The sequence below is a fragment of the Mauremys reevesii genome, linkage group 10 (assembly GCF_016161935.1).
Source record: "Mauremys reevesii isolate NIE-2019 linkage group 10, ASM1616193v1, whole genome shotgun sequence".
In the NCBI taxonomy this organism is placed as follows: Eukaryota; Metazoa; Chordata; order Testudines; family Geoemydidae; genus Mauremys; species Mauremys reevesii.
Genome location: NC_052632.1, coordinates 46,020,695 through 46,035,110, shown reverse-complemented (window position 1 = coordinate 46,035,110; position 14,416 = coordinate 46,020,695). Strand labels below are relative to the sequence as shown.

Below are 14,416 nucleotides of genomic sequence, written 5' to 3'. Positions count from 1 at the left end.
CAGGGTTGAAAGGTACCTCAGGAGGTCATCTAGTCCAACCTCCTGCTCAAAGCAGGCCCAATCCCCAACTATTTTTTTTGTGTGCCCTGGATCCCTACATGGCCCTCCACAAGGACTGAACTCACGGTTTAGCAGGCCAATGCTCAAACCACTGAGCTATTCCTCCCCCTAAGATGGACTGGCTTACACATGTGGGAGGGGAAGCTTGCCCATTCTCTGCTGCATCTGATTGATAGATAAGTGGTGGGCTTCAGTCTGCAGGGCTGTCAAGCTGCACTTTCCCTAGTAGTGAAGTGGCAGGCCTGTAACTCTCATGATTCGGGGGGGCTGGGGCAGATTGCCTTAGGGATCCTGAAAGAACATACATGAGTCACACATTCTGATGCTGGGAATGTGATGCTTTTCTGAACTCCTAGTTTTAAAGTCCTTATACTGGTGAGCTGAATGAATTAGCAGTGTGGTGTACAGTCTCCAGCTGCTCATCTCTTAGATCAGGTTAAATGAATTGTTGCTCCTGTGGACCCTACTGGTCTTGGTGTGATTGTTAGTAGAAATCACAGTTCCAGACTCCAGAGCTGGCTCTTCTCAGTGTGACTAATGAGCCACATGGTAAGAAAATGCTGATTCCCCCAACTAAATCCATTAATGAATTGTGTGTGAGTGTGAAATGACAGACTAGACCTAGTAAGTTAACATATAGGTGGGAGGAGAAGTAACAAGTTGTCAATGGAATTAGGTTGAGGTTGCTGGTTTTGTTTTTTTTTTGTTTGTTTTTTAAAGCAGCGTAAAGGAGTTAGGTGCATGAGGTGAGACTTACAAAATCATGTAGGTGATTTTAGGGGCCAATTCCCATTGATTTTCGATTATTAGATTTAATAGCAACAGAGTGCCTAACTCACTTAGGCTCCTTGGAAATAACCCCAGTCTAGATGTGTAGTGTGTAAAGCCAGGCAAACTCCAGGTATCTCCCAGAGCAGAGGTGCAACCACACAAGGAAAAGGTGCAGCTCTGAGGAACATTAATGAGAGAGTAAATAGAGTTAGAGGAAATGTGTCTGACTTAATACCATCAGTGGCTGTGTGCCCACTTACTAGAGACTGATAGTGATTCCTCCACCTTTCTCCTGGCAATTTTTTTTACCCCTGATGCTCTGTCTCTCAAAGGTCTCCTCACCCAGCAAGTGATTTTCTTTGTCTGCACCGTGGGCTTCACCTTCCTAGTGGTCATTCCACTCCAGTCAGGCACAAATATGCATCTGTTTAAAATCCTGGAGAACATGTGGTAAGTGCTCTTTAGACCCAGCAGGCAGCACTGGGGAGCTCTGGGCTAAGGAGATGGGGAATGGGATACTCAGTCAAGTCACAAAATGACCTCTGGTGGGCAAGTGATAAAGACAAAGTAACCAGCTGCCCTTGAAGAAACAAACTTCACAGTCCAGCTGCATCATGTCAGGATGTTCCATCCACACATCATTGAGATTCTGCATCCTGATGCAATGCCATGGGGGGGCAGATATATTTGGGGCTCTTCAGTTGCCCTTCTGCACAACAGGACCAGCTCTGGCGCAGCTGGGGTTGTCCCATGGATTTGAGACAGGTGGTAACCCTAGAACTGCATCTTCCAGCTGCAGACATGGGCCCCAGGCTAAAGGAAAGATTATTCCACCATCCAGATTATTACCTTGTGTAGCTCCCTCCTTGTGCAGGAGGCATTGAGCACCCATGAGACTGACTTGTCCAGTGCCCAGCGTTTCTGAAAATCAGGCCCTTGCTGCCTGCTGAAGGAGTGGGCTACAATTCTCATGCAGCCATGACCGACTGTGTGTTTTGGGGACCTCATGCAGAGGCTGTTGAGAGACTGGCTTGGCCTGGGAAGCAGGACTCCAGATCTGAAGCTTCTCAAAGTCTGTTTTTCAGGGCTGCTCTGATCCTGAGGCTTGGTTTGGGCCTAACACTGGCTGCATTGACCCTGATATTTATGGATGCTTTTAATGGCCTGGTGGTCTGAGTTCTCTTCCTTCTCCTCCCCACCCCCATTCTCTGCCAAATCAGGGCCATCATGTCAAACCATCAAAATATGGTTTGGGGTTCCCCCAGCTCTAATCATTGATTCACCCTCCAGCGGCAGATGCTATGGAATAATACTGGGCAGACAAGTCAGCATGGGCCAGACTGTACTGTGAAGCTCTGAGGATCAGGGCTGCCCTGCTCCCAGGAGCTCCTAAGGGGTATCAGCATGGTTGCCCTCCCTAGGGCAGGCCAATCCCACTGTGAGGGAGCTGTAATTCATTCACCCTTGTTCCCCAGAGGACTCTGGCAAGTGGCAATTTCTGTGCTCTCATAATCGTAGGGCTGCAAATTGTCTAGCCCCTGAGCACATGTGCTGGGCTCCTTCAACCTCTCCTGCCCCCCATTTGGCTCCTCCAGGCCATGCCATAACCTGGCTCAAACATTCAGATCATCTGCTCTATGAACAACTGACAGGCAAACCCACTGACTGGAATCTTCCCCTTCCTTGTCTTCTCCCTTGCCCAGGCCCTTCTGGCTGACGCTGGTGCTTGCTGTGGTCGTGCAGAACTTGCTTGCTCATTTCCACTTCCTAGAGAAACACCACCTGCAGAAGGAGCTGACCAACAGGTGAAGGGGTGCTGAGAAGCTAAACATGCACACTGCTTTGTCTCTGGTCTCAGGGACTGTAGGACGCCTAGTCTGGGTTTGGTGCATGTGGCTTTGAACAAACCTGTATGCAGAGTGACACAGGGCTGAACTGTTCAAAATGCCAGAGCTGCATCTGAACTTCCAGTTTCCCCCAAGCCTGCCTCACCTTGTGTTCACCACAAGGCTTGAGAGCTCTCCTGGTCTCACAGTGAGCCCATGTGGGTCATGAGGCAGTGCCGTCCATCCAAGGACCCCCACATCTCCAGCACTGGTGAAGTTTCCCAACACCCTGTCAGAGGGGATGGTAACTGCTGAGGTGGAGCCAGTGGATGGACCTCAAACCAAGTCTCAGGATGCCTAGGCCTGTGTGATCACCACTCTGAAGTCTCGCCTTTCCAGTAAAGAACAAATGGGGATTTCATCTATTCCTGAGATACTAGGGCGAGAAGGGACCATTGATTGTCTGGTCAGGTCCCCTGCAGAACACAGGCCAGAGAACTCATGCAGTGAGCCCAGGACATTACCCAAGCACAGTGGCCAACAACCTTTCCCTCCCTGAAACCAAGTCTAACTTCCCAGCATGCCTGTGAGCTCTTGCTAGCCTCCTAAAAGCTGCTGTGTTTCTTCGTGGTCACTGACAGGAGTGTCTATAAAGTCCTCTGAGATGCCTGGAGGACCAAAGGGGCTGCAGAAACTCTACTGCCAGTCTCCTTCATCTTCCCCAAGCAGCCTGGCAGTGTGGAAACCTTGGGGAGGGATAGATGGCTGTGCACCGCACTAACACTGGGCATCACTACTGCAGCGAGTGGCTCTTTGTCAGGGTGGAGTGGGATTCTTGGCCTCCTGGCCCTATTGTTTCCTCTATCTCTCTCATTGCCCCAGGCGAGCTCTCTGCATCATGACCTACCTGCTCTTCCCCATCAATGTCCTGGTGGGGGTCCTGGCCGGGGTCTGGAGAATGGTCATTTCTGCACTTTACAACGCTGTCCATTTCTGCCAGCTGGACATCAGCCTGCTGAATCGGGGCGTCGAGGCTTTCGATCCAGGTAAAGGACATGATAGCCTCCTCCTGGAGCCAACATACACTGCTCCACCGTGTCCTGGCATTTACCCATGGTGGGCATTCCTCCTCTGGGCCCAATGTTGTAAAGCCAATGGGGTTCTCCTGGAAAATATGGCTCTGGCAGGATCTGGGTCATCGACGAGGAATGTCTGTCTGAGGTTAACCTAAGGACCCTGTGCATCACATCTGATGCAAGGATCTAACTCCTGGACTGTCCCTGGGAACCTGGGAATGGAGTAACCTAGCTAGCCATCCTGCCACATTTAAATGAGAAACAGGGCCTGGGGAGCTTGACGTTGCCTGCCTGGGGTTCTGTAGGGGTGAATCTGGCTTCCAAAACAGCACTGCATGATTATCTGCTATTGAAAACCTGTTTCCTTTAAATGTTGTAGGTTTCCCTGTTCCCCCACCCCCAGCTATTTCTAGTGAAACTTGACTTTTCTTGACACCAAAGCTGCTGGTGCCTAGGGCGTGAAGCCCACAGCCCAGGTTCTAATCTCAGATTGCACTGGTGTGAATCTGGAGTGACTCCAGAACTGCTCTGGATTTACAGAGCAGTAGCTCAAATTGAGATTTCCCCACCCCCTGCAGTCCATTCCTCTGTGGAGGAGGAGAAAACCCAGAATTCTGCTCTCCTCCGTGTGTGTGTGTGTGCGTGCGCGCGCATCCACCTGCATGTGTGCGCACATGCTCTGGACTCTGCTACACACTCTGATACATGGCCTATGTTCCCCTCCAGGTTACCGCACTTACTGTCATTACTTGAAAATTGAGGTCAGCCAATCACATCCTGTGATGAAAGCCTTTTGCTTCTTGCTTCTCCAATTACCTGGCCCAGAGGGGCAGACAGGACTCAAACCCACTGATGTGGAAGAAGGTGAGATCTTGCTTCCTCCCCGCTTCCCAGCTTTGAGTGCTAAAGAACTGCTAGCCAAGAGAAGCAGCATTTTCTGGTGGCAGGGGGAGCATCTGTGGACAGGCTCCCATGCTGGGTTCTGATAGTGCAAGAAGCTCATGTTGAAAATGTCTGGTCTTATTTGCAGGCTGGGTCCACATGTTGGTTGCCCTTCTAAGGGAGGGCTAGGGAGTGGTTTCACCCTTCCGCCAAAGGAGGTGGAGGTACCATGAACAAAGAAGGGTGTAGAATTCAATCTAGTCAAGGGCAGTGTCAGTAGAAAGTCCCACGGGCTCCCCCTGCATAATGCTGCACTGAGGAGAAAGCATGTCCTCTTCCTCTCCCCAGTGCGACGTGGCTGTCTGGCAGCCTGGCAATATGGGGTATCATACCAACGGCTGTACCGGGTCAGACCAAAGGTCCATCTAGCCCAGTATCCTGTCTACCGACAGTGGCCAATGTCAGGTGCCCCAGAGGGAGTGAACCTAACAGGCAATGATCAAGTGAACTCTCTCCTGCCATCCATCTCCACCCTCTGACAAACAGAGGCTAGGGCTAGGCTCCTTCCTGGCTCTGCACTACCAGGCTGTGGGTTCCTCTCCTCCTCCCATCTTTCTTCAGGGGCATGTGCAGGGCAGGAAGAATAATCCCCCTTTACCCGGAGACATGGTGGGCACCCCCTGTAGGCAGACAGGAGGAGGGAGTGATGCTGAGGTTTCCTCCTTTGCAGGGATCCAGCTGATGCAGCCTGTGAAGGGGCTGCTGAAGGCATCCAAGTCCAAGCAGACGAGAGCCCGGTGGGGGCTGGCCTACACCCTCCTCAACAACCCATCACTCTTGGCCTGCCGAAAGACTGTGCTTTCTGACCTCACAGCCAATGGGACCCAGTCTTGCCCTGCCAAGTCCTGACCTCCACAGAGGAGCCCTCCCCTTTCTCTGGGAAGTGTTCCAGCTCTGCTCACTGCCTCCTCTCTCCTTCTCGTGTGTCCCACCACCCCACAGCAGCAACCTTGGCTCTGCGGAGCCCTAGAGCAAGGCTGCACCCCATTGCCTGCCTGCCTGCCTTTGAGACCAGGGCTGTTTCCGTAGGGCAGCATGGAGCTAAGGGAGATGGTCTGCCTGGTAACCTTGCCCAGAGAGTGAGCTTTAAAGCCACCCAAAGCCAAGTCTTTGCTCCTCATGCTACACCTGGGAAACCTGAAGCAACTCAAAGGTCCCCCTTAGGAACTTTCCAATTCAATACCTGCTGGGCTCACAAGTGAAATGAGTTTGATGATCTCAGAATTTTTATCCCAATTGCCCTTCCACCATGCAGTTTGGCACCTTTGAGTCCCTGCTGAGAGGAGGTAGGGGCTTGAATGGGAGAGAGAAGGGGAGCTACAGAATTGGGGGGTGTTAGCCAAACTGAGAGGAAAGAGCTGGATCTGCCCCTAGCCAGCATGATCTACCCTGCATTTCAGAAGGCACCACCATCATCCTCCCCACCAGCCCCTCAAGATCCTGCATTGGAGTCTCACCTGGATCCCCTTAGACACTCCAGGTAGTGGCAGGTTTTTTCAGATTGCCTTTGTGCCTTTTTCATGTAGAGGCAGCCATTCCACAGAAGAGCCCAGCACTAAGGAGATTCTGATGAAGCATTTATGAAGGAATATGGCTTCATACCTTTAAAGAAAAATAATCCCTTTTAAAATATATTTTTCACATCTTTTCTATGGTTTTTAGTCCTCATTGCTGACAGGGCGGGTCTGATAAATAGACTGCAGGTTCTGTAGCTTTGTAAAATTGGAAATGTGCCCTCGATGCTTTCACAACAAAATGGCAGAGTGATCTCTCTGTTTTGTGTGGCTCCTCTATGCTGCGTGTCCCTCTGGCTTCTCATACTCTGCTCATGTCCTTGCCTCCACTTTTCTGGCAAACTGGAGGCATGTGTCTTCCTGCACCCAGCCCAATTTTTTTTTTGGTAAACAAATGATTCCTTGAACTCTGTTCTTATTCTATGAGAGGAGAGCAGGTCAGATTGGGAGTGAGCTGAGATAGTATTTGTAGAGTATGGTGAGTTTAAACCCCCTTGGCAGGGTGAGGTGGGAATAATAAACAATGTGCCTCTTTCCTACTGCTTGGAGAATACCTGTTCTGTTTTTGGTCTCCCGTGAAAGCCAGGGTGAGCACAAGGGTGATGGAGGTAATGGAGGGGGGAAGGGCAGAGAGGAGTGGGAAGACTGATGTATCAGGGCACTTGTATATGACCATCTCTTGCCATGGTTAGTGTGGCCATTTGGTGTGTGGCTGGGGGCATTGTTACACTCTACTGCACCCCACAACAGCAATCCCAAGCCATGACGACAGCAAAAGCAAGACACAAGCAGGTTTCCATGATTTAGTTTAGACAGGACCTAACCATTGTCCCTTAAGCCATGAACAGCACAAGGCTTCACAGTAAGGCTGGCTGCAAATGTTCCTTCCAGTGTTTTTCAGTAGGTTTTCAATTGTGGGTGTGGGTGTGCACGTGCGTGACAGAGAGAGAGAGAGAAGCAGCTGCTTGCTTTGGGAAACTTTTCTTTAAAGAAAACAACCATGAAAACTGAAATGATTTTTCTTCTGAAATGCTGCCTCAAAGGAGCTGCCTCAAAGGAGCTGTAGTTTGGGTTCCTCATTCTTCTCTATAGACTAGGCTCCCCAGAGAGACTTCATCTCCTATGATGCCCTGCAGCCACAGTTACCTCAGTATGACTCCCATGGAGCATGACAGTGACATTTCAGAAGAATTTTTTTTTACTGAAACCCCCAAATTTTCCATGGGGGGGAGGCGGGATATCGTTCTAACAAGCTCTACTTTGAGTGTCAGAGCTTCTCAGAACAGACCATGATGTTTGACCTCTTGTATAGCAGTGGCTGCAAATAATGATTCCTGCATCCAGCCCATAACTGCTATTTGAGCTAGAGCATGTCTTCCTTTAAAAGACATCCAGTCCTGGCTGAAAGACTGCAAGGGAAAGAGACCCTACTGTAACCCTGGGTAAGTTGTTCCAGTGGAGAATTACCACTTTAAGACTTTGCCCGTTTTATTTTTAGTCTAAATTTGTCTGGCTTCCAGCCATCAAATCTCATTAGAGCTGTCTGTTAAAAAGCCAGCTATCTCTTTAGTTTGGGGACCCAGCAAAGGTCGTTGGAGGCCTACAAAGTAGAACAGCATTTTAAGGCATCCCTGCGTCACATGGTCCATGCTGCAGTGTAGACAGGATCCTGAATCCCACCAAACCTTTTAATTACCAATGGATCTAGCTTTGGGGGGGAGGGGCTGAAGGCTCCAAAATCCCTTTTCCACAATGGGCAGGTGTATTCTGGTGCTGCTGTTGGCCCTTCCACCCATCCAGCCAGTGTACATTGCCATGAGGTGGAGACATAAGGGGGTGTTTGAAGTTTGCTCACCTGAGCCATTGGTGCTGGCAGGCAACCTCTAGTGTGGCTCCTTAAGATGGATTTGGGTTCTCTCCCTGAACTGTTCACCCCACTGCAACTCAGAAGCTGGGGGTAGGGGTGTGTGCGCTGAATATGGTACATGGAAAGTACCACGAGAGGCAGCAAGATAGTGGTTAGAGTCAGGATACCAGAATTCTATTCCGAGTTCTGCCACTGACTTGCTCTGTGATCTTGGATGAGTCACTTTGCTGTGCTTCAGTTTCCCCATCTGTAAGATACAAACAGATATTCACCCTCCTTTTGTAAAAGGCTTTGAGTTCCTCGGGTGGAAAGTGCCTGAGAAATGGAGAGTACATTATATAACTTTTCATGCAGTGACTGTAGTGACAGTGCTATCTTCTACACTGCAATGTAGTCTGCATGGGAATTATTTGCTTTGCCTGGTTAGTGGATAGTTGTTAATGGGTGTGATGGGATCCCCAGGGTACAACCTGGAACTGGGGTACTGCTGTGCCCTCTTAGTTCTCCAGACTGGGTTGTCTTTTGAAAGGCTTTGCTAGTGACAAGCAGCAACCCCCTCCAGGAGCTGTTATCACTCAGCCACCAGCATGAAGAGACACACCCAGCTATGTTCAGGGCCGGCACCAGACGAGAAAGTACGTGCCTGGGGCGGCACGTTGTAAGGGGCGGCATTCTGACCAATCTTGGGGCAGCACATTTAGGCTGCCCTGCCGTGGTGTGGTTTTTTTTTTTTTGCTTTGGCAGCCCGGTCTGGAGCCCGTGGCCGGTTCCCCGCGCTCCACCAGTCCCAGCCCAGCCCTGCAGGGGCACAGACCCCGGCCTGGGCGGGCAGGAACTAGTGATCCCCGCCGCTCACTGTGCCGCTGGGCTCCCCGGGACGCGCCACTCCCTGCCGCCTGCACCGGCCTCTGCCTCCCATGCCGCTCTGAGCCTGGCCCGGCAGAGCTGCCTTTAAAGAAGCGGCTGAGCCAGCACCTCCTGCACCCCCCGGGGGCACCCCAAGGCCAGAAGGGGGAGCTCCTCTCGCCTGGTCCGCAGCTCCGGAGCCCCCGGATGGCTCCCCATGCTCCGCCAGTCCCAGCCCAGCCCTGAAGGGGCACGGACCTCGGTCCAGACAGGCAGGAAATAGCGATTCCCCGCCGCTCACCGTGCCGCCGGGCTCCCCAGGTTGTGCCACCTGCCTCCGCCTCCAGCGTCACTCTGAGCCAGGCCCAGCCGGGCCACCTTTAAAGGAGTGACTGAGCCATCACCTTCTGCAGCCCCCGAGGGCACCCCAAGGCTGGAGGGGGGAGCCCCTCTCGTCCGGCTGCGAGCGAGCTGCAGCACCTGGCTGCCCATGGGTGGAGGTAGCGGGTGGGTGCCGCCCTTCACCCCCCTTCGAGCCACCTTGACCACCCTCCATGCACTCCCTGCGGCTGCCTTTTTTTTTTTTTTTTTTTTGCTTGGGGCGGCAAAAAAGCTAGAGCCGGCCCTGGCTATGTTGCATGAATGCTCTCCAAGCCACTCATGAACTATACAACGGGAAACACCAACAAATCCACCTGAGCCCCCAGCCTTGCACCCCTCTTGAACAATGCAAGCTTATTCATTAGTTTGCCACTTCGTCAAAGGATAGCGGACCTGCACCAGCCTTTGTAATCTGAGGAGATTCCTCAAGCACTTTAGACAAACTCACTGGTAAGGATAAAACATTAAAATAAGTTTATTAACTACAGAAAGATATATTTTAAGTGATTATAAGTGATAGGCATAAAGGTCAGGGATAGTTACCTAAGAAAATAAAAAGTAAATGCGCATTCTGAATCTTAAACTTTCAGACTAAGCAAGATTTGAATCAAACAGCTTTTCTTACCCCACTGGATGTTGCAGTTAGGTTACAGCTCATAATATACAGGCTGAATTTGGTCCCAGGCTGAGAAGGAATCTCCTCAGTTCAAAGTCTTTGTCTTCCTAGCATTCTTGTTGCTTTCTCCATAGGTGGGGGAGGAAAGAGGTGATCTCCTGGTGCCACTGTCCCTTATTTTATACTATTAATTCATGTCCCAGGGAAGATATTGGCCCAGGCATGTCCTGGTGGGTCTTGCTGCGTCATGGAGTTGAGCAATCCTCATTGGATGGTGCTTGCACAACTGTCTCTTACAGAACTGTAAATCTCTTGTTTACAATTCCCCTGCTGGTCAATGGCTCATGATGGTCGCTTAACGCCCACCTGGGTGTGGGTCACCTCTTTTGTTGCCACTGGAGAGCTGGCTGTGGGCATCTCCTGGACTCTCAAAATCTTTCAGTAATGAACATATAACAAAATCTCATAACCTCCTCCACACTAATAATATACATATGAGTTTAATCAGATTGTCGCCTTTCATGTGGTATCTTACTTGGCATGCTTTGTATGAAATATCACTGTAACAGGATCCGTAGGGTGCAGCCTGGGGCTGTGCCCCCCTTAACTCTCTTCAGCCTGGGCTGCCTCTCACAATGCCTTGCTAGTGACAAGCAGCAAACCCCTCCAGGTGCTGTGATCACTCAGCACAACCGCATGTGGAGCCCCCACACCCAGCTCGATTGCATGAATGCTCCCAGAGCCACTCATAAGTCACAGAGAGCAAGGTACCAGACAAATCCCCCCCCCAGGTCCAAGCACTGTACCTCAGGAATATACCATCTTGCACTGCTCAAGAAGAGCAGTGCAAATTTATTAATTAGTTCACCACTTCATCAATAGAAAGTGGACATACACCAGCCTTTGCAAACCTGAGCAGTTGTGCCACATACTTCGTGCAAACTCACTGGTAAATATAAACAGTAAAATAAATGTATTGACTACAAAAGATAGATTTTAAGTGATTATAAGTGATAGGCAAAAAGTCAGAGTTAGTTACCAAAATAAAATAAAATATAAGCATGTCGTCTAAACTCTCAACCTATTATACTGGGCAATATCTAGTTTAAGCAGTTTTTCTCACCCCACTGGATATTGCAGTTCATAGTACACAGATTTCACCCTTGAAACCTGGGCCAGTCTCCTCTGTTAGAGTCTTACATTTTCTCAGTGTCCTTGTTGCTTGCAGCATAGGTGGGGGCAGGAGAAAGGCCAAGCATGGGGCCCCTGGATTCTGTTTTATACCCTCAGTCCCATGTGCTTGGAGAACACAAGTCCAGGCATGTCTGGTGGGCATTGCTGAGTCCCCAGGCAAGGTTGATCAATCCCCCTGGTGTGGCCTTATACTGGAGAGTGATTGAATTGTAGCTCCCTTACTGGACAATGGCTGTTGATGGGATAACAACCCTTCCAGGCACTGTTTGCTTTCCTTGCTGTTGTCTCTGAGGAACTAATATCTGGCTGATTCCCCCAATTTACAGCATGTTTTAGTGACAACCATACAACACAATTCTCATAACTTCATATGCATTAATGATATACATATATGGATAGAGAGATGACTTTCAGCAGATAATAACCTTTCCTCTGATACCTCACACAGTCTGCTTTACATACAAGCTCACAGTTATATATAAATAAGGAATATGGGGGTTACATGGTGCTCCCCCAAGATACAGAATGTCACAATTACAGCCATATACAAATGATTAACATGGGGGTTACAGTTGATGTCCTGTCGCTAACCCTGTCACAGCTGATCACTGTGCTGCATTGTACTGTGGCATGCTGCCTTGGTGGCTGATGTTCCGCGGAGGCCTTAATACTTGAAAGGTGATGTAGTTCTTGAGTGCCCGCATGCTCCCCGAGCAACAAAGAAACCAGAAGTTTGGTGCAGAAGTTTCTAATATTTATTTTATTTTTGTTATTTTTAAAGACTGTCAGCTTTTTCGGGCAGAGCTGATCTTGCTCTATGTTAGTCCAGCACCTAGCACAATGAGGCCTTGGCCTGTGACTGGGGTTCTGGGATGCTGCTGCAATCCAAGTAACCTAGTAGTAACTTCCACATTGATGGAACTGAAAGACACAATTCTGTGAATAGCACTTTTACAGTTAGCACGTTCAATACTAGTGCCACATTCAGCAGGGTTTGGTTCCAGGGGTGAGGCACCAGATTAATATTGGTGTGATGCAGGGGTGACTCAGGCACAAGAGGCATTACTTTTTCTAAATAGTAGGAATTAATTCTCAGAAGTGCTGGGCACCTGCTAATTTCATGACCTACTGCCTGCTTGGATCTCTATCCTTGCTCAGAGCTCCTCAGGACATCAGAGTGAGTGCTGGGCAAAGATCAAGGGTGGAGATTCTGTCCCCACTGGAAATCTTTGCTGGAGCCAGGATTTCACCCTAAGGATAGAATATGACTCAGCTTGTTTATGGAGGTTTCTTGGATGTTCTATCATCTGGTCCTGCAGCCATTCTGTGCCATGCCATGCCCCTCTCTGGATTCTTATGTTCATGGGTATCCTTGATATTTTCATGAGACCCAATGTGCTAACTTGCATTTGGATGTGACTCTGAAGCCAGTTCCATTGATGCTGCTCACTTACTCCTGACCTGAATTCAGCCATTTTATGTTTCCATTGGGCCACGCTTTATCAGCTGTCAAATGTTCAGGATTTCCTGGAAACCCCATTGTGGGTTAAAGTGATAATGCTATATGCTGCAAAGTGTCTGGCATACTAAGAGCTGATATTTGTGTGGCAGGATTCCACGTTTATGAATGAGATGTGTTCTTAATATTGCTAATAACCTAGAACGAGAGAGCTGTGATTAAACAAGAAAACCTGGCAAATGTAGAGCAATTTACCTTTGTCGAGAAAACAGAAACACACTTCAGCAAAATTGCCTGTAATGTTGCCAAACTCGTGTGCCTGGATTGTCTCATTACTTGGTGATTGCTTTTAAAGATGACTTCCAGCCCGTGCAGTTAGATCACCCCAAACTTGCCTGTGGCATCAACATCAGCTCCTTTTCTGTGGGGTCCTTAGCTAATGGCTTCTCCTAGCTGAACTAGATTATTTCCCCAAACATTTTATTAAATCTGCAATGAGGTTCATCCCAGAGATGTCTGGGTTCCAGGATGTTTCAGGCCAGGATTAAGGTGCAGTAGCAGATGGCCTCATGCATAGGGAACTCTGTATTGGCTCCACACTGGAATAGCAGAGTGCATTCAAGTCGGGTTCAGGTTCATTGGCAGACGTGGGTGAGTACCTAGCACTGGGATACCAGGACTGAGATGCAAGGGCAGATCCTGGGGTAGGTGGGACCTAGCACAACTTTCCTTGCTATCCTAGTCTTCTACCAGTGTGATCCATCTCACTTTTCTGAAACACTTAATTCACATTTAACATATGGGCAGAGCTGTTAGTAATGTCTGTAGTAAAGGTTGCCAACATATGTACAGCCACCTCTCTCATACATATATATGCATTTTGATACAGTCAGTTATATGATCATACTATTGCTCCACCCACAGGACCCTTGCATCACACAGTATAGTGGAGGGTGTGTGTGGAATTACGGCTGTACCATCAATCTGGCATTTCCTAATTCTTGAGCACTTGATCTTGCAACCTAAATAACACTCTTCTGATGTAGGGCATGGGTGTGATATTCAGTACCTCAGGGAAACACCCTCTACCCCCATGTTCATCCTTATAATGTGATTGTGTGGTATCCAATGCAAAGTTTGTCATGTTGGGTGTCTTCGGAAGGCTCATGATGGACTAAGCATTGTTGTTATAGTAATGTTATAGGTTGTAATTTCATGTATATAGTTCTGATGCTGAAAATGTGTCCTCATGGCTTAAAAAAAGCCCGGATAAAATCTCCAGGAGCAGAGAGGCAGTTCACACCTCATCAGGGCATGTATGAGACAAACCCAGCCTAGCCTCACAGGAACAAAGGACACCGCCTTAGGCAGCAACAAAGGATCTTGGTCAGTTTGGGACTATGATGAGATAATGCTCACCTGACTCTGAAGGAGGTGGGGGCAGAGCCAAGAGGGAAGAAAGAACATGATAAAAGGGAGACACATTTGTCATGCTCTCTTTTCCACCTCCATCTACAGACACCACCACCAAGCGACTGAATCACTGATCAAAGGGGACAGCCAGGCTGAAGGGCAACCAGCCTGTACTGAGATCCTTGAGACCACTGGCCTGCAATCTATTCTGATTATGCAGGATGCTTGCAGGCTTCACTGGCTGGGACACGTGGAGCGCATGCCTCAAGATCATCTGTTGAAGGCTGTGCTCTATGGCTAACTCAAGAACTGCCCACGATGCAGAGGAAGGCCAAAGCTCTGATACAGTGACAAGCTCAAGCAATGCCTCAAGAAATTCAGCATTCCCACTGGCAACTGGGAGAACCCTGCCCGCAGCCACTTAGTCTGGAGAAGCCAGGTCAAGGCTAGT

The 14,416-nt window shown here is 49.3% G+C and overlaps 1 protein-coding gene across 3 annotated transcripts in view; it reads left to right on the top strand.

The window, feature by feature from the left end:
- STRA6 (signaling receptor and transporter of retinol STRA6) overlaps positions 1 to 6,725 on the top strand; it is a 56,640-nt gene extending 49,915 nt beyond the window's left edge. For 2 of the 3 annotated variants that reach the window (XM_039490131.1, XM_039490132.1), the window contains 5 exons: positions 1,164 to 1,281; positions 2,535 to 2,636; positions 3,540 to 3,703; positions 4,460 to 4,597; positions 5,346 to 6,725. In XM_039490131.1, the coding sequence (XP_039346065.1) occupies positions 1,164 to 1,281; positions 2,535 to 2,636; positions 3,540 to 3,703; positions 4,460 to 4,597; positions 5,346 to 5,524 (701 nt within the window). In that variant the 3' untranslated portion in view covers positions 5,525 to 6,725. The remainder of the gene's footprint in view (positions 1 to 1,163; positions 1,282 to 2,534; positions 2,637 to 3,539; positions 3,704 to 4,459; positions 4,598 to 5,345) is intronic. The other variant, XM_039490133.1, reaches the window with a different exon arrangement.
- The last annotated feature ends 7,691 nt before the right edge of the window (positions 6,726 to 14,416 follow it).